Source organism: Fundulus heteroclitus, unplaced genomic scaffold (assembly GCF_011125445.2).
Source record: "Fundulus heteroclitus isolate FHET01 unplaced genomic scaffold, MU-UCD_Fhet_4.1 scaffold_42, whole genome shotgun sequence".
In the NCBI taxonomy this organism is placed as follows: Eukaryota; Metazoa; Chordata; class Actinopteri; order Cyprinodontiformes; family Fundulidae; genus Fundulus; species Fundulus heteroclitus.
The window spans coordinates 2,845,644-2,869,151 of record NW_023396835.1 but is presented as its reverse complement, the minus strand read 5'-3'; the positions used below and the strand labels follow the sequence as shown (position 1 = coordinate 2,869,151).

The 23,508-nt window shown below is 39.7% G+C and overlaps 1 protein-coding gene across 2 annotated transcripts in view; it reads right to left on the bottom strand.

Moving 5' to 3' along the window:
* The window catches only part of LOC105917586 (La ribonucleoprotein 4B), a 55,597-nt gene that overhangs the window by 8,127 nt on the left and 23,962 nt on the right, over nucleotides 1–23,508 (bottom strand). Inside the window, exons 3-12 of one of the 2 annotated variants that reach the window (XM_036131251.1) lie at nucleotides 19,869–20,022; nucleotides 13,824–13,997; nucleotides 13,049–13,127; nucleotides 8,455–8,591; nucleotides 7,116–7,219; nucleotides 6,712–6,822; nucleotides 5,245–5,298; nucleotides 1,630–1,839; nucleotides 359–465; nucleotides 19–282 (exon numbers count right to left, since the gene is read on the bottom strand). In XM_036131251.1, coding sequence (XP_035987144.1) covers nucleotides 19–282; nucleotides 359–465; nucleotides 1,630–1,839; nucleotides 5,245–5,298; nucleotides 6,712–6,822; nucleotides 7,116–7,219; nucleotides 8,455–8,591; nucleotides 13,049–13,127; nucleotides 13,824–13,997; nucleotides 19,869–20,022 — 1,394 coding nt within the window. The remainder of the gene's footprint in view (nucleotides 1–18; nucleotides 283–358; nucleotides 466–1,629; nucleotides 1,840–5,244; nucleotides 5,299–6,711; nucleotides 6,823–7,115; nucleotides 7,220–8,454; nucleotides 8,592–13,048; nucleotides 13,128–13,823; nucleotides 13,998–19,868; nucleotides 20,023–23,508) is intronic. The other variant, XM_036131252.1, reaches the window with a different exon arrangement.

Below are 23,508 nucleotides of genomic sequence, written 5' to 3'. Positions count from 1 at the left end.
ACCAGGGGGCGTGCTTACCTTCCTCGGCCGACTCCCAGCGAATAGTCGGGGATTAAAGGCTCGGTGACGCGGCCGGTGCCCGCGGCGTCTCTGCGGGGGAAGGCCGCTGTGGAGGGTAACCTGGTTCTGGGCTGGCTGGAGGGGAGCCGCGCCGGCGGGCTGCTGCGGACGCCGTTGAGCCGCTCGCTGGGGAAGCTGGGGAAGAGGCTGGGGCTGTCCAGGAGGCCGGCGCTGCGGTCCGCCGTGGGCAGCGTGGGCCTCAGGTGGGGCTTGCTGTGGTTCCTGTGGGGGGGAGAAACGGAGCGGTGAACAGAGCCGCTGGTGGGACACTTATGTGACGCTTCAGCGAGAAACCGACCTGCTCCTGGGGGAGAAGTGTCGCACTGAGAGCGGCGAGGTTGCTGGTTTGAAGCTGTGCGATGTGGTGAAGCCGTTCAGGAACTGGTTGTTGTGGAAGTGGGTGACCTGGGAAATTCAGGAACAACAGGAAGTGAACTGGAGGTCGGGAAACTCTGAGTGGCTACATTTAAAAACACCCCAGAGCACAAAAAGGAAATTTCTCCTGCATCACACTGCAAAAACGGATCTAAAAATAAGTAAAATGTTCTTAAAGTTAGTGTATTTATCCTTGATTTGAGCAGGTAAATAAGATTATCTGCCAATGGAATGAGTATTTTGACCCCTTAAAATAAGATAATTAGACATCCTGCATTTGATATAAGATGATGGAGATGAATTGTTCCTATTTTAAGTGCAAAAATCTTATTCCATTGGCAAATCATTTTATTTACCTGCTCAAATCAAGGACAAATACACCGATTTTAAGAACATTTTACTTATTTCTAGTTCCATTTTTGCAGTGCAGGCGGTTATTAAACCAGGAAGTGATCCTAGAGGCCAATGCAGCACCGACTTCCTCACTTTCGTTGGAAAGACTTCAGAAAATCGTCTTTCTTTGCCAGGTTCCCCCCCCCCTCCAGGTAGGGCTGGGCGATAAATCGATTTAATCGATTAATTTGAATTTACAATTCTTTAGGATTTCATTTTTGGAAAATCTGGATTTTATTTTGCCAATACACTCATTGGGTTTCCATGAAGAGAACAGCATGTGATGCTGAATATATGTTTAGGCAAATATATTGTCAAAATATTTTTACCATAATACGAGGTACTTCATTTACTTATTTACTTTTTTTTTTACTTAGGTTGAAGTTCACAAGTGCAGTGAAGCCTGTTCTTAGCTTAATGTGTAATACCACTAGCAGCAAATGTTTTGTTATATTTTCATTGTTTATTATGGCACGGCTGCCATCTTGTTTTGCAAGCATGTTTCACAGCTTGTTTTTAGTTTCACTTTGAATTCAGGTCAACTCTCTGACGAAATGCTAGACATAAAAAGCAAGGTTTTAAAATAATTTCTTTTTATGAAACAAAAAGGAGGAAAAAAAAAATCGATTAATCGGATTTAGTATGATAAAATCTGAGATTTATTTTTTAATCCATATCGCCCAGCCCTACCCCTCCAGGATGTTGTTTTGTTGCTCCAATAAAAACAGCATCCTGGTCACTGTGGCCAATGACTGTAAACCCGTGTCCCCCCCTGCCCCCCCGGTGTGTCGCGGCCCGTACCAGCCCCGGGTCGATGAAGCTGTGCGTGGTGGACCAGGCCTGCGGCGTGATGAGGCTGTAGAGAGGGAACTGCTGCTGCGGGCTGTAGACGGGGGGGATGTAGTAGGACGTGTAGCGCTGCTGCTGGGCGTATGGGTTCACCTCTACTGGCCGGTAACCGTTCTTTGGCATGAAAGTGTTGATGGCGATGGCCTTCGCCTTTATCCTGGCCTGGGGGGGGGGAGAAAACATTATTAGATTGGTGTAACCCGCCTCACATAGAGAATCACTTCCTGTTGTCCTGGACACGTCTGGATGGCTCCATGGCTGCTGCAGCCTGAGCTGCTCCTCGCTGTAGCGTCTTGTTAGCTTTGACCAAACCGCCTGAATCCTGAACCACCGCACAGGTAACTCTATGGCTGCCTCCATATTAGATCACTCTAGCCTTTTGCCACCCGGTAACGACCCATAACCTGGTGGACATTCTCCCAACCATCTTCTGATCATCTAAACACCGCTACAATGTGGTGGGAAAGTGTCTCGTTCCAGCCCGGATCACCTGAATCGATTTTCCAGAGGACAACATGAACTGAAAACTGGGAAAAACATTTACTGAAATCCTGAAAGAGAGAAAAAAAACTTTAACTGAACTGAAACCTCAGAAGAGAATTGCTGTTTTTTTGTTGTTGTTTTTTTAAAGTTTCCTATTGGGATATTTTTTTGTCTTCCTTGAAACCTTATTTGTTATTCCTATTAGGGCTGAACAATTAATCGCATTTTCAATATAATCGTGATTTAAAAAAACGCAATTTCCAAATCGCAGAGGTCTGCAGTTTTTGGCTATGTAACAATTAGGGAATTAGACACGTCCTTTAGATGTTGGTAAAATGTTTAAAGTGGGTTTGCCTCCACATGGAAGGGAAGACAGTTGCAGCAGTGAGATAATCTAATTTTATTACTTGTTTTAGAGTTTATATAATCATACAAAGCATTAAGTACAGGTCAATCAGTTTAATACACAGACTTGCTTGTTGGTTTCACTTTATCTTCTACAAGGATTGATGTCTAATTAAATTAAAAGCTGTTCTCTTGAATAATATTCTGATCAATAGAAACATTAAAAGTTCATATTTAAAATAGTCCTTGTTTACAAACATCTTTATTTAGAGGCCATTTTTGTTGCTTGTGGTTAATGCGGAGAAAAGTCAAAATTGCAATTTTGATTGAAATATATTGTAGGCAGAACGCAATCATTTCTGCTCCGAGTTTAGATGCTGTGCGTCTTTTAGCAACTAATCCACATGGTGAGGAAACAAACAGATTTGTTGTTTGTATATATTTTGAAACACACGATAAATTAAACTGGGAAAAAAATAAATAATAATAATAATCCCATTAAATCACAATATTAAGAAAAAATAAAATAAAATCGCTATTAGATTTTACAAAATCGTTCAGCCCTAATTCCTATTGCATATTTTTTTCATTTATGTGTGTATAAACAATTTAAATATATCCATTTATGTACATATAAATTATTATATTATTATTATTATTTTTATATAGCTGGTTAATATATATGCAAATGATAAGTCTACCTTGAGAGTATTGAATATACGACTCTTACCCATAATTCCTTTTTGTTTGTCTTTTGTTCACACCCTATGACTCCGTGGCTGAACCTACTTCTGAGCTTAGTGTCCTTTCGCAGTCAGTCCTTCTCTAACGTTTATTTTAACATTTTAGCATTACATTTAGATCATTTTAACAACAGAAAACCACGTCGGATGAACTCGGAGGAGGTTCGGCTGGATTAATAGAAAACGGTTAGAATTAAACTGGATTTAAAAAGGTAATGAGTTGGACTGACTGTATCTAGGGCTGGACAATATGGAACATCGATAAAATCAAAATGATATTAATTGATATAATTATCAAAACATTCTAAATATATATATTTAAGTGCAGCTGTGGCCATTTTATGCTGCTGCTTAATTACCTATAATTAAAAACACTGGATTCAAACCCTTGTTCTAACAACGTTTTTACCAAAACTGCAAGTTTAAAAAAAAACAAAAATAAAAAAAACGGAACTGAAGGGGGGGAGCTCGTTTCCTGGATCTGGGTTGTGATTGGTTGGGAGGAAGTAACGACTACAACCGTCTATCGATTAATATACATATTGTTGAATTATCGCCCAGCCCCAACTATCTGAACCTTAATTTATCTTAAAGGACTAATATATTACATTTTTAGGTGACTGCATTGAATCAAGAGCTCAAAATGGATTAAACTGGTTTGTTTTCAGTTCAGGGATCATTTTCCTCGAGAACTACAAGAAGTTGTTTAACATAAATTCTGCACAATTTAACGTTATTTTGAAAAACGAAACACTGACACGAAATAAATTGTTTTTCATGATATCAGAAAATGAAGCTCAAAGAAAGTCGACCTTTCTAGATCAATAACCACTTAATTGTTGGTGTGCAGGTTGAGCCACGGGAAAGTCAGCAACTCTCAGGCAACGTCATTTATTTCTAATGTCACACCGTAGATTGAAATAAAAGCGTAAAGATCGGTTTAAATACATTTTTAGTATTTTTAAACACCAACATTTGTTCACCAGTATTTTATTAACCCCGTTTCCACCCTTGGTTTGTGATCATGACTAATTTTTGTTTCTTTTACCAGTTCCTCATCTTCTGTGATCTTCTCGGACTCAGAGACGCACATGGAGGGGATAACTGGACCACCTTTCTTTAGTTCCAGTAGTTTTTTCATGTGTTTAACTAAGATTTAGTATTTTATATTAAGTATTTTTACATAATTTCTTCTATTTTCTCCATCCCATCAGTTGGTTTAAGAAGTTACATTTAGCTTCTTTGACCTCTTTTATGGGGTCATTACTGAATGTTTGTAAATCTAATAACTCCCATGACGACTCCTGCTTTTCCAGTCGGTGAGTCTCAGCCCGTCGGGTGTCTACCTGTGCGTTGATTCATTTAAATCAAAGCAATTGTTGCGTGTAGAGGAGCCGGGTTTAGGGCGCCCAAACGCAGCATAACGGACCGTTTCAATGTGAAAGTGAAGCTGTGATTACGCAACACTTTTATCTCCTGACAGCATCACTAGTTATTAAATATGAATGTTTACTCTGCTGCAAACACGCTGCATGGAAAGTCGATGAGGATCTATTCGTATTTTATGGTGGCAGTTTTTATGTAATATTATCTTTTTAGGCCCATGTAGTCCATGACAAATTCCCCCTACGGGGACAATAAAGTATAATCTAATCTAAATCAGATGTTAGTAATTTAAAAAGTCGGTGGGGACGCTGCTTCGTCAGGAGGAGGAATGTATTTCTAAATAAATATATCTACCTGAGAGCAGCAAAGAAGAACCTGCTTATTAATTTCCTCTATTCCAGAGTTTAGAGAAGGTAAACAATCCGGTTGCAGATTTGAGACCAATTATTTACCAACTCTGATATCTATGCATCATTTCAGACTAGAAGAAAACATTTTGTCTGGACACCAAGTCCCACAGAAGTGACTGGCTCCCAGTTCCACAATCAAAAACATTAATTGGTAAAAACAGTGGGATTGTGGGTAATAACAGCTTATAAGCAGTAAATACCTTAATCGGCTTCCCTTGGAAAGTCTTCACTTCTTCACGAAGATACTGATATGCCTGCGGAGAAAGAAAATGATGGTAGAAGGCATCCTGATAGATTCAGGGACTGATTCAGATCTAAATCAGATCTGAATCTGATGTGAATCAGATCTGAATCAGATCCACTCGCTAGTGAACTAAAAGGTTCCGTTGCTTTTTGTAATGTTAAATTACTTTGTTTTCAATTTGGACAGTAGACAGAGAGGCAGGAGGACGGATGAAGAGACAAAGGTTACATGCAGGATGGATGAACAGCTGACATGATGAATGGATGAATAGATGAATCAATAGATGGATGAATGGATGAATCAATAGATGAATGGATGAATCAATAGATGAATGGATGAATCAATAGATGGATGGATGAATCAATAGATGGATGGATGAAAGAATGAATCAATAGATGGATGGATGAAAGAATGAATCAATATATGAATGGATGAAAGAATGAATCAATAGATGGATGAATGAAAGAATGAATTACATGCTGGATGGATGAATGACATGCTGGATGAGCGGATGAATCAATGAATGGATGGATGAATGCCATGGATGAAATGATGAATGGATGAATCAATAGATGAATGAATGAATGAGAGATGGATGAATGGATGGATAAATGAATGACATGATGGATGAATGAATGACATGACATGATGGATGAATGACATGATGGATGAATGAATGACATGACATGGTGGATGAATGAATGAATGACATGATGGATGAATGACATGTTGGATGAATGGATGAATGAATGACATTATGAATAGATGAATGAATGAATGACGATTGATGGATGGATGGATGAATGAATGAATGGATGACATGGATGAATGACATGATGTATGAATGACATGCTGAATGAATGAATGAATGGATGACATGGATGAATGACATGATGTATGAATGACATGATGTATGAATGACATGCTGAATGAATGAATGGATGACATGGATGAATAACATGGATGAATGAATGAATGACATGATGGATGGATGAATGACATGACATGATGTATGAATGGCGTGCTGAATGTATGAATGGCGTGCTGAATGAATGAATGGATAACATGGATGAATGAATGACATGATGTATGAATGACATGCTGAATGAATGAATGGATGAATGGTATGATGGATGAATCAATAGATGAATGAATAAATGACATGATGGATGAATGGATGGATGACATGAATGAATGAATGAATGAATGAATGGATGGATGAGTGAATGGATGAATGAATGAATGGATGAATGGATGAATGTATGAATGGTATGATGGATGAATCAATAGATGAATGAATGAATGGATGAATCAATGAATGAATGAATGACATTTCTAATGACCATCAGTGAACCTGGGGTCTAATCCCCATGAACTGCAGCAGCGTCTCATGAGCCCAGAGCAGCGGATCTACAGCCGTTACCTGCTGAGCGTCTGCTTCAGACTCAAAGGTGATGAACCAGTTGTCGTTGTAGGCAAATTCACAGTTGATAAACTTGGGTAAGTTGTTCCCTTTGAAAAGGCCTTCCACCTCCTGGAAAGACAGCAGCGGGGACATCGATCACTGAGGAGGACCAGAACACGTCTCCCCACGCAGAAACAGGTCAAGGTTTTAACAATATTCACTTTATAAACAAAAAGGAAAGGAATAACATCAGCGTCTAAAGAGAACGAAGCCTCGCAGCACAGAATGTAACTTAAAGGCTTAAATAAAGCCGTCTACAGAAGAGGAAAGCATAAATACCACAGAGGGCTCAGCTCTATTCTGGACGAGGCCCGTCCAACAAAGACAACAGAAACAAGGTGTGGACCAGTGAAGGCACGGACCTCTATCGGCGTGCTCTCTGGGACCTCCCGCAGGATCACGATGCAGCGGTTCTGATTGGGCCGCACCTTCTCCCCCTTCTCGTCCACCTGGACCAGCGGCAGAGCTGCAGGACGGCACACAGACAGGTGTCAGCAGAGACAGACAGGTGGGAGCTCCCGTCGCCTTCTGGGGTTCTGGACTGGCTGCACGGGTCTCCGGTTTGAATCCCGAGTCCTTTCTGTGTAGTTTGCATGGCATACTGGCCGCTGACAACGTTTTATTTTACTTAGAATTCGTATTTCCTACAGAAACCAAGACTTTTTTTTTATTATAATATTGCTTGCTTAACTTATCAGTGAGTTATTTTTTGTTTTTTCTTAGATGGCAAAAAAAAAAAAAAAAAAAAGTAAACTATGCCCATTTCTGCCTGGGGTGCAAAAAGCTCTAAATAAGATAAGATAAGATAGTATTTATTGATCTCACAATGGAGAAATTCACTCGTCACATCGGCTCATACAACAAGGTGCAGAGTAGAAAAGGTGCATTCAGTTATATACAGTGAATCTTCATATATACAATGGATCAAAAAGAATACCAAAAAATACAAAAAAGGAAATAGGAATGGGCATATGATGTCTTATTTACATTCTTAGTGGTATATATATATATATATATATATATATATATATATATATATATATATATATATATATATATATATATATATATATATATATATATATTTAAATATATACATATATCTATGCGCCTACATACATACATACCTACGCGTATATATGTGCATATATAAATTGTATACATTTGAACATACATACATGTGTACTGTATGTATGTATGTACAAATGTATACAATGTATACTGTAACTTATTTCTTTTCTCTCACTGCTGTGGATGTAGGAGACGAAAACAAAAGCTCAGATTCAGCCTGAATTATTTATTTTATTCATTTCAGCTCCAGTATCTCTTTATTTCTGACTCTTTAGCAGCGACACCTCTCCGGCGTTCATTAGAGAAATGATTAAACGGTAAATTATTAAGCTTTCTAAGTTGTCTGCTCACGGCCTACCCTGCTCAAGATCTCGGCAGGACACAGATAAAAAGATGAAAACAAGCCTTCAAGGCAGACACGGCTTTAACCGAGGCAGTAAATTAAACCCGTGTTTAAATCAAACGTAGGCAGGTAAGACTCTGAAGGCTGCGCTTTAATAATCCGTCTTGGGAAATCAGTCTGAACCACTTACTGGCTGAGTGGCTCTCAGCTGGAACCGCCGTCACGCCGTTTGTTTTTTTGCACCGCTGCTCAAACACGGAGGCGAGTGATGCATGCTGGGAACTCACAGCGTAAAATGTCCACGATCAGCTCCACGTCGGTGCTGAGCTTCTTGACGTGGTCCAGGTTGGCCACCGTCACGATTGGCACGTACTGGTCGCTGTCCATCTGGGAGATGAGGTACATGTCGCTGGCCAGGTTCTCCCTGAGGGGCGGAGGAGGAAGCAGACGGGGGTTAGGCACGCTCTGCAGCAAAATGGCTCCCGACACGACAAGCCCAAAGGAACACTGCAAAAACGGATCTAAAAATAAGTAAAATGTTCTTAAAGTTAATGTATTTGTCCTTGATTTAAGCAGGTAAGTAAGATTATCTGCCAATTGAATGAGTATCTTTACCCCCAAAATAAAATAATTAGATATCCTGCACTTGAAATAAGGTGATGGAGATAAGTTGTTCCTATTTTAAGTGCAAAAATCTTATTCCATTGGCAAATCATCTTATTTACCTGCTCAAATCAAGAACAAATACATTATTTTAAGAACATTTTACTTATTTCTTGTTCTGTTTTTGCAGTGAACCGTGTGTGCACCAAATAAAGAGTGAATCTCTTCGTCATCACCCGCTTCACTGCAAAAAGGGAACCAAAAGTAAGTACAATTTTCTTGAAATTAGTGTATTTGTCCTTGATTTGAGCTGCTAAATAAGACTATTTGCCAATGGAATTAAAATTTTTGCACTTAAAATAAGAACAATTCTCCTCCATCATCTTATTTCAAGTGCAGGATATCTAATTATTTTATTTTGGGGGTAGAAATACTCATTCCATTGGCAAATGGTCTTATTTAGCTGCTCAAATCAAGGACAAATACATTAATTTCAAGAAAATTTTACTTACACTGCAAAAACGGATCTAAAAATAAGTAAAATGTTCTTAAAGTTAGTGTATTTATCCTTGAGTTGAGCAGGTAAATAATATTATCTGCCAATGGAATGAGTATTTCTACCCCTAAAATAAGATAATTAGACATCCTGCACTTGAAATAAGATGATGGAGATGAATTGTTCCTATTTTAAGTGCAAAAATCTTATTCCATTGGCAGAACATCTTATTTACCTGCTCAAATCAAAGACAAATACACTTATTTTAAGAAAATTTTACTTATTTCTAGTTCCATTTTTGCAGTGTTCACTCCTTACGTGCTCGGCTGCTTTTCCAGCAGCAGCTTTCCTGAAAAGGGAAGCAGCGTCCTGCAGCCAGGGTCCATATTTAAACACTATTTAACTCATTTCAGAGGGCTAGCTGTCACACGGAGAGTAAATGTCTGCACCTAATAGGATGTGTTTCTCAGTAATCGCTCTTCGTGTTACGACAAACACGCACCACTGCAAAAACAGAACTAAAAATAAGTAAAGTTTTCGTGAAATTAGTGTATTTGTCCTTGATTTGAGCCAGTAAATCAGACTATTTGCCAATGGAATGAGATTTTTCCACTTAAAATAGGAACAATTCATCTCCATCATCTTATTTCAAGTGCAGGATGTCTATCTTATTTTGGGGGTAAAAATACTCATTCAATTGGCAGATAATCTTATTTACAGGCTCAAATCAAGGATAAATACACTAACTTTGACAACATTTTACTTGTTTTTAGATACGTTTTTGCAGTGTATACACAAACACTTGCACGTGTGACGCGAGAACGACGGCAACTACGCCATTCCGTTTGCCAACAACTAGCGTTTAGCTCGGGCTAATTAAGTAGCAGCATTGTGTGGAGATATTTAGCACAATCTATATTTTGACCGGTAAAAGACGTGCTGGGCCGGTGAAACAGGAAGTTTTGGGTTCAGTTCCAGCAGAGCACATCGGGGTTTTATTAAACGTTTTTAAAAAGATCGACGTAGTAAACTACTGCTGGTGTTTGCATACAGAGAATAAGGAGATATGGGGGGAAAAAAGGAAAAATAATCAGATTTAAGGAGGCCTCGACTTCTGAGCAGCAGCTTTGTCTGCAGCACTGCAGAGGCGTTCAGACCGATGAGACAGGCCTTTCATTCAGAGTGAGCCTGACGCCCACAGAGACACAATGACAAACAGATGCCCGCCCCGCCAAACACAGTCCTGTCTCACTGCGGGCCAGAACACCGGCCTAAATCAATCAGTAATCATATCTGGCAAACGCAGCAGACTGGGGTTTCTCGTGCAGCATTTCAGCCAGAAAACGCTTTCATGGCGGCTTAAAACTCTTCCAAGATGCCATCGACGACATTGGATCCGCAGGAGGAACGGACTCATTTCATGTAAACGGAGCCAGGAGGACACGTCTGACTAAACGTCTCAGTTCTGACGCCCTAACCAGCTGAGGCGGTTCTGGTTCATGACCGGGAGGAGAGCCCAGGGTGGACCCAGGACCCGCTGCAGGGACCGAGTTTCCAGGAGAAACCTGGCCGCTGCACTTCCAAAGACGACCATTAAGGGGGCGCCAGAGAGACGGATTAATTCTGCCAGCGCTGCGTTTTAGAAAAATGCTGCGTCAGCACATCTTGCCCATCCTGAGCGGCTCCCGGGGGCCAGACACCCAGCATGGCGGCCGCTTTAAACACGCGACGTGGGCCGAGACGACATTTTCACTGTATGATGTTTCCACACAAAAAATTTATCTACACTGCAAAAACAGAACTAAAAATAATTAAAATGTGCTTAAAAGTTGTGTATTTTTTCTTGATTTGAGCAGGTAAATCAGATGATCTGCCAATAGAATAAGAGTTTTGCACTTAAAATAGGAACAATTCATCTCCATCATCTTATTTCAAGTACAATATATCTAATTATCTTATTTTAGGGGTCAAAAATACTTATCCCATTGGCAGATCATCTTATTTACCTGCTTAAATCTAGGATATAAACACAAATTTTAAGAACATTTTACTTATTTTTAGATCCGTTTTTGCAGTGTACCAAAAAAAAAAAAAAAAAAAAAAAAAAAGCTTTAAGGATGAACAAATTCCTTTTAAAGCAAAATAATACTGACGACAGCAGATATACTGTCGCCCATGGTATGCTAGACCAGGCATGTCCAAACTTTTCGGCTATTGGGCCAAAGTTGTTAAATTGAAAGCGCCTGACGGCCAAAAAATATAACTAAAAATAAAAAAACGTAACCAAAATACTAAACCTGCCTTGGAGAACATGGTCATTTTAAGTATATTAAACTGTATTTAGCCTATTTTATCAAATGAATTCCAATCAGATTTTAATGCACCAAAGTCTGCATTAATTTCATAAGTAAATAGGGCAACTTTTACTCAAATGCCAAGTGTGGTTAAATGCAGAGAACAAATTTCATTGGAATGTACGTTGCAATGACAAAGACGATATGATGATTAAAAGACATGTTTTGTGTTGTACCGAACATTTAATTAAACATTTTTTAAAGATTTTGACTTGTCTATAATAAAAATTCACCCCAATTAAAAATAAAAAGTTTCCATCGGCAGAAAGCCACCAGCGCTGGTCGGCTGGGCCGCACACAATCAGCCCAGACCCAGACCATTGTTGAGAACAGAGCTGAAGTTATGTTAATTTAAACTAATTTCCACGTTTATTTCTCTGAGTTTTATCACTTCTAGCCGTTCTGCTCCTACTGGTTGGCTGATTAGACTAACTGTGGTAAGTAGGGATACGTATCGTTCAGGATTTATCGATACTGATACTCTTAAAGAAACTACTTATCGATCCGGTATTTTATATATACCATTATCAATGCTTTTTTAATCAAACAAAAGGGTAAAAAATACAATAAAAAAATCATGATCACTGGTTTATTTTTGAAACATTTGGAACTAAAGCAAACAAAATAAAAGTACTAAATAAATGTTTTTTTTAATAGCAATAAAAACAACAGAATAACTTTTTATATATAAAAAGGCTAAAACACTATCTTGAATAAAAGATAAAATGTTGTAAGAGAGAAATATCTACATTGACAAGACAAAAAATGATTAAAAACACTAAATATGCTATAAACAAAAAAAGAACTAATAATTTAGTATTGATCTGCCAATGGAATGAGTATTTTGACATAACATGAGATAATTAGATATAATGCGCTTGAAATAATATGATTAAGACGAGCTGTTCCTATTTTAAGTGCAAAAATCTTTGCAGATCATCCTATTTACCTGTTCAAATCAAGAACTAATATACTCATTTCAACAAAACTTTACTAATTTTTAGCTCTTTTTCTTTAGCAGTGAGTAAACGGTCCTGCAAAAAGACGTTTCCTGTTTGTGTTTGCACGTATTTTGAGCCGCCAGCAGATCTAGTCCCTCGAGGACACGAGCAGCTGATAACTTTAGGTCACGCAGACCACGGTGGACCCCTGAGGTTTGACTGGCATAAAAAAAAACAAAAACAAACACTGATAGTTTAGTGAGAACGTGGTTGTGTCGGCAGGCCGGACCCACGAAGGAAACAGACGGAATCCCTGCTTCGTCTGTTTTTACTCGCCGGCCCTCCTGAGGGGAAACCAATTAGCCAAACGGCGGCTAACCATCGCCGTCTGCTGGCGGCGGTGTGCGTCACGCCGGATGTTTTACGGGACCGGCGGCGGCGTCGTTTCTGGTGAAGCTGAGCAAATGTTTTTACGAGCTGGACTCACCGGGACAAGCAGAACTCCAGGGTCTTCTTCAGGTGCTCTCTCAGGCCCTCCTGGGTGTTGTCGGGCTGAGAATCATTGCCTGGTGACGGGACCAAAGAGAACAACGGTTTCAACAAACAGGGAAGATTCGCTTCTTTAAGAGTCTGGTACAAAAAAAATAATACAAAAAACAAAAAAAGAGGAAAAACTGAACAAAAGGTGAAATGAATGGAAAAAGCTTCCCTACTATAACCTTAAATAACTAACAGTGGGGGGTAAATAAAATGCTCTTCTTCGATTAAGTTAAATTAGTTTAGGGGATGAATCTAACCACCTGCAGAACATCGCTGTGGTCTGATCCGGATAATTTCTGTGAATCCTTCGTGTCAAAGCTCCGTTATCTTTGTTGCTGTGAATTAAACCTTTAAAAACAACAGACAGCCTTTCCGTGGCCACTCGCCTCCACAGAATGAATAAAACGAAGAGCAACGGAGGACGAGCGCTGCTCAGAGGAGGCCATCTTGGATCCGTCAGCCGGACGCAGAACAGAAACCGTACAGCTGAGCGGGAGCTGCGCCTCTTAATTACTTAACGATTTATCTGCTGGAGCAGAACGGGCTGCCCCCCCCCCCGCTGAGACATCGACAGCGCACCGGGGTCGTCTCGCTGCGTAAGCACGTCCTAAATCCTCCCAGTAATGAAGACATGAAGCGAGCTCAGCTGAGACGGCGCTGGTTTTGATCTGCGCGTGAACATCTGGACCCCCCACAAACCCAGCAGACCCTGCCCAGCCCACCTGTGTGCCCCGGCTGCCCAGGCTCGGGGGGCTCTGTGGAGACGGGCTCGCGGCCCTCCGGTGCGACGGCGGCAACGTTGGCCGGCTCTGCTAGCATTACTGGCGCCGGTGGAGGCTCATCTGGGTCAGTTAGCTGAGGCTCCTTGTTAGCTCTGTCCTCGCTGGCTTCAAAGCCTGCGGCGATCGACAAGGTGAGGCGTAATTATTATTATTATTATTATTATTATCATCATCATCAGAACCTGCTCTGCCATCCAAACATTACACTGCAAAAAGGGAACTAAAAGTACGTAAAATCCTCTTGAAATTAGTGTCTTTTTCATTAATTTGAGCTGGTAAATCAGACTATTTGCCAACTGAATAAGATTTTTGCACTTAAAATAAGAACAATCCATCTCTATCGTCTTATTTCGAGCACAGGACAGGGTGCTTGCTCTTTTTCCAAATTAAAATTCCAGACTTTTTCAAAACTGATATTTTTTTCCCCAAGACCTTAACTTTATGTACTTGTATACTTGTGTGCCTACTGCCTACTTCATTGGTTGAGATTGTACAAACTGTTTATTAGAAATGTTAATTTTTATAGGCTAGTATTCAATGAACAAATGCATTATTCACAGTAAATTATGCTTTTACTGATGAAAACGTTTCAAAACATGAAAATCACAAGTACATGAATTTCACATCAAACAAGTGTTTGATTCCATTAGGCTAATACAGTACGTGACCAGTTAGTAAAATTATAGTTTTATAGCCTACCTTCCTATTTCTCATTTCACAATGCCTTTGAGCATACTGTAAAATTCTACCATACATTTTTTTCCCCATACATTATTAAGACTTTCACACAAAATTCAAGACTTTTCAAGGTCTGGAAAACAGTGTTTCAAAATTCCATACTTATTAAGACTTTCAAGACTTGCGCAAGCACCCTGCAGGATGTCTAATTATTTTATTTTAGGGGTAGAAATTCTCATTCCATTGGCAAATAGTCTTATGCAGCTGCTCAAATCAAGTAAAACTATACTAATTTTAAGAAAATTGTGCTTATTTTAGTTCACTTTTTGCAGTGTAGCTCTATTCTGGCATGTAGAGGTGTTTTCTCATTCATCAACATGTTTATGGGCTCCTCCCCTTATTCATTAAGCCCCGCCCCCATAACAATGGCTTTAAAAATAAACAAATAAAAAGTGATGCGGGGCACAAATAATACATGAACACAGTGGAGACGCACCAAAGACTTAACCAGAGATCAAAATCAGACCATTTCCTATGATGGGCTCTGATCAGCAGGTCAAAAGCTGATAAATATCAAGTTGTTTTTAACTCTTATTTTATTTAATCCATCAAGATTCCTTGAATTTTCAGTCAATAAATAGATGGGGTGTCTGTATTAGCATTAAGGCTCGTCTTTGAGCTTAATGCATTAAGTTGGAGAATCTCTGGTGCGTCTCTAAAGGAAATAAAAAGCACATATATGAGCGTAAAATAAAAGGCGGTGGGAAAATGTAATGACACCTGCTTGAAATGTCTGGAAAACAAACCTCGTCTGTTTGCGTTTTGGACATTAAAAGGAACCAGATACCATAAAAGACAATAGCTTCTGTAGCAGAAATTAAACAACAGACAAACTAAAAGAAGTAGTTTCCAAATTTAATAAAAAAGGCTCTAAATTGGATAAGGCTGGGGGGGGGAAAAAATCAATTTTCAGACAAAAACAAAAGGCTGCATAAGTTATTAAGACTCAAATTGAAGACGAGAAACATCCGCTCATTTTCTGGGTAGTTATTTTTCTCTTGTTGCCATTTTACAGTTGAAACGAGACATTTTACCATCCGTGTTTTTTCTGACATTAAAGAACAGACTAAAATCAGTTAGGATCACCAAAAACATTTAGATGAGGCTAAAATCTGCACAAACTAATCACAAGACGCAGGCCTTCATTAAAGAGCCACACGCAGCATTTGATCGGCAGGTAAAAGACGTGGAAAAGGCGCCGCGCTGCCAGACCACAGGCCGGTTCTTTTTTTAATTTTTTTTTATTTAACCTTTATTTTAACCTGGAAAATATCCCAATGAGATTAAAAACCTGTTTTTCAAGGGAGTCCTGGCCAAGAGGCAGCAAAGTTACATATTGAACAGAGATACAGCAAGGTAAATACAGTAGATACAGAAACATATAAAGTAAAACAATTACAGATAATTGAGGCTGTTTCAAATTGTTCCACTTTCAACTTAAAGCATTTAACGATAAAAACTGAGTCAACTTCCAGTCTCTTTGTAAAAAAAATCCCACGCACAAAGAGCTGCGTAGCTAAAGGCTTTCTTCCCAAGCTCTGTGTGGGCAAAAGGAGCCTGGCAATTACTAGTAATAAAGTTTGCAGAAACTTTACTCTGCAAACTGGAGCAAAAATATTTAAAACATCCGAAAAGGAGGATTTTTAATAAGCGAAGCAGTGAACAGTGCTGGTGACTGACGGAGGAGTCGAGCGGACAGAAGCTGATCCTCCCTGAACATAGTGTAGCTCTGGTATCTTTTTTTAATCTACGCTTAAATTCCCAGAATTACAGCTAATCTGCTGTTACAGATGGATTATAAACAGGCTATAAAATACAACAGTTCAGGCGCAGATCTAACTCTATTACCTAAAGGTTAAGGAAGAAATGTTGCATATATAAACAACCACGTGATTACATTAACAAACTACTCTGTCACTTGGACTACATTTACCATAAATCTCCTTGATGTAGGAAATAAAGCGGGGCAAAGAGTCGATGAGTCGGACCAGAGCCAATCGATACTTTCAGTTTCCACACCATATCCTGCTGGTTCTGCTCCGGCCAGCACATTACTTCCATCATTTATGCTAAAGGGAACAGTGACTGCAACATCATTTTAAAGTTAAGCGTGATTAAAGAGGCGTTTTGCTCCTGGAGAGTAAGAAGACCTGCTGGTGTGAATGAACTGAGATCAGGGCTTTAAACCTGCTTGAATATTCAGATTAAAGAGTTTCAGGATTAAAAGAACGGCGACTCTAAAGGACTCGATAGGACAGCTCGAAGCAGGAAACCTCTACCCGGGTAGATCTCAAGGGAATTTTAGAAAAACATCAGAAAGTTCAGCCCGTTTGTGCAGAGGTTTAGGATTCTGTCAATATTCTCTTTTTGGGGGAAAAGTTGGTATAAACGTAGAAAAAAAAAGCATATCGATAAAATAGAGATATTGATGGATATCGATAATTAACACTGAATCTAACGTGATTCAACCAACTTTTTACCAAAATTGAAAGTTTTTTGAAAAACAAAAAAAGAACACGTGCGCTCTGAACTCTTTAAAGTGGGCGGAGCTTCCTGGGTCTAAGTTTGTGATTGGTTGGGAGGATGTAATGACTGTAATATTAGGCTGGAATGCAACATGAAATATATATATATATATATATATATATATATATATATATATATATATATATATATATATATATATATATATATATATATATATATATATATATATATATATATATATATCCAAGCCGATTTCTGTATATCTGTTTGGGTGTTGCTGCTAATTAGGGGGAAAAACCTTATCTTATACTGTAGCCATGTTGCTGCTTCAAATACATTTTACAGAACCTGGGGTGCTTTTCTGGTTCTGTCCTTCGCCCTTGTGTTTCCACAGAAGGTAAAAAAAATATTTACCAGCTTAGAAATATTCACTAGAAAACAGGCTTGTTGATATTACTCTGAACCTTTGGGGTTTCAACGGTAGGAAAGTAGAAAGGATTTAATTCACCAGGAAACATTAAATTAAACAGCCTGCTTCTCTCTTAACTTCCACTCTGGTATAATTCTGTCTTTCATTTAGCAAACAAAAAGAGATTAACTCCTCCAGTCAAACTGGACCCGACTCCTCATGCTGCAAAACCATTGAAATTTAGGGAAACAAATACATTGGTTATGATTTCACGGCTAGAAAAAAAAAAACAATAAATAAGAACCCTGCAGAAAGAGGAGTGACCTGCTTAGCATCTGATGCAATCAGATTATTTACATGTTTTAAAATCACTAACAGGAGAAAAAAAAGTCAAAATGTGCCTTCTATGAAGGACGGTGCCTCATAGATCCGATTGCTTTTCTCAGCATCATGTTTTTAGTCACACCGCTTTAAATCCTCTGCTTTTCATGTTTTCTGTTAACCTCGGCGGCAGCAGGCGTTAAAATCTCAGGTTTCTACTTTCAGCCGTCTGTGTGGAGACTGAGGGAGCAGGTCCTCCGCTCAACGTCAGATTTTAGGGCTTTAGGCCATTTGTGAAGGAACGTTTTCCAGCGTTCGTGTTGCAAAGCCAAAATAACAACGAAGCATTAATTGATTTATATTCAGAGAGAAAAGTCCTGCAGCTCTTTGTTCGCAGTAATTTTTTTGTGCAAAATCTTTGAAACATCTGTCGATTTTCCAGCTGTTTTCAAGGTTTGGAGTGACTTGAGTTTTGTTTTAAGGTGTAATTGCTGTTAAAGATTTAGCCTAGGGATGCAAATTATCGATTAATGAGTTAATCTAAATTTGATTGATCTCATCGACCGACTGACGATTCATTGATAAAGTGGCCATTTTCTTAAAAACCCTGGTTTTCTCTTGTATCAAGAGGCTCTTTCCATAACATGAAGGGCTTTTCTTTTTTGTTTTTTTACAATATGCTGAATTTAAAAAAATGCACAGCATTTAATTTTAACATCTTATTGAGCCATCTGTATTAAATACTGACTGAATAAACTAAAATCGTGGTTTTCTCACATATGAACCTTGGACATATTTATAAAATACAACAAAATAGACCTACTGGGTTACTGTAGGAAACAAATAAGTTGAAGAGAATAGAATATATAAAACACTAATAATCCCCATGAAAGCACCATCAACTGAGCTTTTCGCATCATGTCTTTTTCTGTCATAGTTTTTTGGTGGATGTTTTCCACTTTTCTGCCATCACATCCAGGTCTTCTGAGCACATCAGAGAGTTTTGGTTGAGAAGTTGACTCTGCTCCGCCATGCAGCCTGGCTGAATGGGAGCTATTTATCTGATAACTTAAGGAACTTGCTGAGTGTTTATATTTAAAAACAGAATAGCATGAATAGCAAACAACGCAAAAAATAATCCCACACCAGACTCCGTTGGGACCGCTTAATGTTGCGTCGGCCATTACTTTTTCCTCTGACTACTGCATTGTGGCTCCACTTTAGAATGAAGACAGCAACAAGAGCTAGACCTTGTGCTGTTGTTGCATTTTACAGACGAGAGCCATCAATCTCCATATGTAATACTTATCCCCCCCTGACAATTTTCTGAACATGAAAAGTCGCAGTGGGTAGAAATTCAACATTTATACATTATAGAAACGGGCTCTGTGTTACTGTGTGGCGGGTCGCTTACTGGGCTTGTTTTCCCGATAGGGTTTTGCTGGTCTTGGACCCAAGGTTTTCTAAACATGCCAATGCAGCCTCCATTCTTCACCAAATGCAAATAAAAATGCTCCCAGGAAACAAAAAATAAAAAAACTTCCTATTTACATATTGGATCCCGCCCATTTCTGTCCACATCACAGAGATGCTGATTTGCATTGGATCAGTTTTGTCACAGGACCTCGGTTCAGCAAAATATAGTAGGCAACTTGTGGGGGTAATTTTACTTTGCAAATTACTGACACGGCGCATTTGCATGGGATTAAAAACACAATCTCCAGAATTATTATAAATCACGTGTGGTTCCTAGGTGAAACAAATCCCGCGCAAATAAATAATTAGTCATATTTTCTAATAAACATGAATTATTTATGCCCTTATAGACAGTTTTTGTTGAGTTACAGGCTTCATCTATTTGGTTGCTTTATTGTTACTGAAGAATGAACAAGTTTGTTATTATTGAAATAAATACGGCATCAAAAAAAATTGTTGCAGAAACTTTACGTGGATCTTAACACTTTAAAACTTTAAAGCCCTAAATGTGCCCTGAGCGCCAAAAGAGCGGACAGAGAGATTAGCAGACTGACCTTCTGGGCCGGGGTCGGCCGAACTATCGCAGCCTTCCTTCCATGGCTGCAGGGCAGCAGGCGTGGTGTCAGCAGTCCCGCTGGTGTCCAGGCTAAACATGTGGTTGGCCCATGCTTTCGCATTGGGGTTGAGGTCTGAAACCTTGGCTGATTCCTGCGAACACAACACAGTCTGGTCAGAGAGGCCACGGTTGCTGCTGACGCAACGCCTCATCAAAACACAATTATCCTCCAAACCATCAGCGCATTGCTTACTCTAGTTCTCCCTGACTCTTCAAGCCAAAATGAGACCATCTCAAGACTCGTCTCTGAAATTAACAACAAAAATAACTCAGGCCAACTCTGTTGAACTTTGATTTTAAAACAAATCTACAGAAAACAAAACCTCCCAGAATATAAGGAAACCTCCACCTCAGACCATAGCTGTAATGCTTAGATAGAGAGACAAAGAGACAGATGTAAATAAAAATGTGACATTATTGCCATAAATGTTGATTTTAAATGCATTTTGTTTTGATTGGTGTTTTACTTTCAGCTCCTAACGGTGCAATGAATGAAAAGAATAAATCTCAGGGTCTGAGTCCACGAGCCAGGAAGCCAGACGATGTCCTGGTGCGACTTATAGTTCACCATTACGGGCAATATTTCAAGACTCTTTAGTGACAGAGAGCAAGAAAAACAAACAAATAACTTTAACTCCTCACCCAGAGGAAATCTAAATCAACCTGAAGAAAGACGGATCCAACAGAGACGGTAACAGACATACAGAAAACCTTCGACTGTTGACCGTATGAAAAACACATAAATCACAAATCAGCCTTTTTATTCATTTTCATAGTGGATCGTTTAAAAGCTGTTTTCTATGAGCAGTCACACACTAAACAGGACAGCCCTACTCTATAAAGGAAGACGCTAGTGAAGAGGATGAATTCTCTATGTTGTAAATCCGTTTTATATAGGATTATGAAACAATTAAATCCTGGGTTATAAGAGAGAAGCGACAACCTAAAGCTGACAAATAAAGACAACACAGTTTCTACCATGGCTACGACAGCAGCAGAGGAAACAAACCCCAGAGGCTGCTGCTTGTAGACAAAGTTAAACAAAGGTAAGAAAACCTGCGACCAATAATCGGCTGTGGCAGCAGACGTTTTACAGAGTCTGAGCAAAACCAGAGAGAATTTTTCGCCCTGGAGATGAAAAAAATCTATTGAAACTAATTTCTGGAGCCAAACAACATGTTCTTGTGGGGGAACTCACTCCAGATGGACTTGAGGAGTTTGAACGGTGTCCTCAGAATGTGCCGACAGCTACATCACCGCATCGCAGCTCCACCCTCACCAGTAAAACACTGATTGATTATGTGGAGAAAAGTGAGACTTACATAATCACCGCATGACCCCCCTATAGGGCTGAACGATTTTGGAAAATAATCTAATTGCGATTCTTTTTCTTAATATTACGATTTAATGCGATTTTTTTTCCAGTTTAATTTATCATGTATTTTTAAACATATACAAACAACAAATCAATTTGTTTCCTCGCTGTGCAGATTAGGTGCTAAAAGAAATATATCGTTCTGCCTACGATATATTTCAACCAAAATTGTAATTTTGACTTTTCTCTGCATTAACCACAAGCAACAAAAATGGCCTCTAGATAAAGATGTTTGTAAACAAGGACTATTTAAAACAAGAACTTTTAATGTTTTTATAAATCAGAATATTATTCAAGAGAACAGCTTTTAGTTGATTTAGACATCAATCCTTGTTGAACATAAAGTGCAACCAACAAACAAGTCTATGTATTAAACTGATTGACCTGTACTTAATGCTATGTATGATTATATAAACTCTAAAACAAGTAATACAATTAGATCATCTCACTGCTGCAACTGTCTTTCCTTCCATGTGGAGGCAAACCCACTTTAAACATTTTACCAACACCTAATGGACGTGTCTAATTCCCTAATTGTTACATAGCCAAAAATTGCAGACTCTGCGATTTGGAAATTGCGTTTTTTTTAAAAATCGCGATTATATTGAAAATGCGATTAATTGTTCAGCCCTACCCCCCTAATATAAAGTTGTTAGTTTCAGTCATAGGGTGAAATGGGATGGTTCCCACTCCTGTTCAGAGTAACAATGCTGGTCAGAACTGGAGCAGAAGTCATGGAGGTGTCGGTCTTTTACGGTTTCCGATCGCAGGTTCTGTCCCCAGCGGTGAATCAGGAGCTCGAACCTTCCTGGGGTGCCGGTTTGTTACATCTCCAAACTACAGCACTCAAACAAAACTGCTTACTTCCTCCTTCTCCTCCCTGGACAAATCACCACATAAACATTCCCTTTAGGGACTTGACTTTGAGCGTGAGACTTTGCTATCACTACTTTTTTTAAAGGGAGGACACTGTGTCCGAGCTTTACATCATTACTCTTCAGCAACATCCATGGTCGTCATGAACTCATCTTTTTTTTTTAACCCTTTTAAACAGAAAATTCTATTTAAATTGTACATAAACATTAATATAAAAGCTATGCCCCAGTGGGTGGAGGCAGATGAGCGTTCACACTGAGCCTGGTTCTGGTTCTGCTGGAGGTTCTCCTCCCTGTTAAAGGGGAGTTTTCCTCTCCACTGTCGCTTCATGCATGCTCAGTATGAGGGATTGCTGCAAAGCCATCAACAATGCAGACGACTGTCCACTGTGGCTCTACGCTCTTTCAGGAGGAGTGAATGCTGCTTGGAGAGACTTGATGCAACCTGCTGGGTTTCCTTAGAGAGGAAACTTTCTGACCAACCTGGAGGATCTGATGGAGTCTGACTTTAGAAAGAACCTTGAGATGACATGAACTGCCACTATACAAATAAAATTTAATTGAACTACAACCCTGAACACAGTTTAAAAGTTGTAACAACGACATTCTAAATGACCAAAGAACTCCTTATATTGTTGAAAACTATTTACTTTTTCCCAGTTACAAGCAGAAATTTAAGCGTTTGTCATTCCTGCTGTACAGAAGAACTCATGAGTCTCATCAGGCCAACATCATCAGACAGGATCAGCTTCAGACGGGGGACACGGCGGCCTGAGCTGGGCGCCGGCTTCAGAGGCGTGCTGGAAATACTCACGGGATCAAAACAGTAGTTCAGCCTGCACGCCTCACAGGCAAACAGACCGTAACCCAGAGCCGTGGTCAGAGCCAGCGCGTCGTTTAACTCCTCGGGCGCCGGGGGCCAGGAGCTTCCTGTGGAAGGTGGCAAGAAGCTCCACTCCATCCAGTCCATGATTACAACTCAGCAACAAAACATTCCCACAGGCAGGTGGAGGAGGAGGAACTCTGATCGTCCCTGTGTCTTACGCCGGACTCCTCCGCGGCTGCAGCTCTCCGGCTCATCGCTGCGTCTGACCCAAGCTGCTCCGTTGATTCAACAAATCTGGTGACAGCGCTGAGGCTCCGCTGCCCTGGTGGCGTAGGCTGACGTTGCACAAGCTGAGTGGCCCTCTCCTCCCGTTCGGCATCCGCGTCTGCTTTTGTTTTTTTTGGGGGTTTTTTTGCCACCGTTGCACTGAGTCATTCTCCTGGAAAGCGTCGGATGTGTCCGTGGGGCATTGTGGCGCTTCACAGGCACCGGCCGTCCAGGA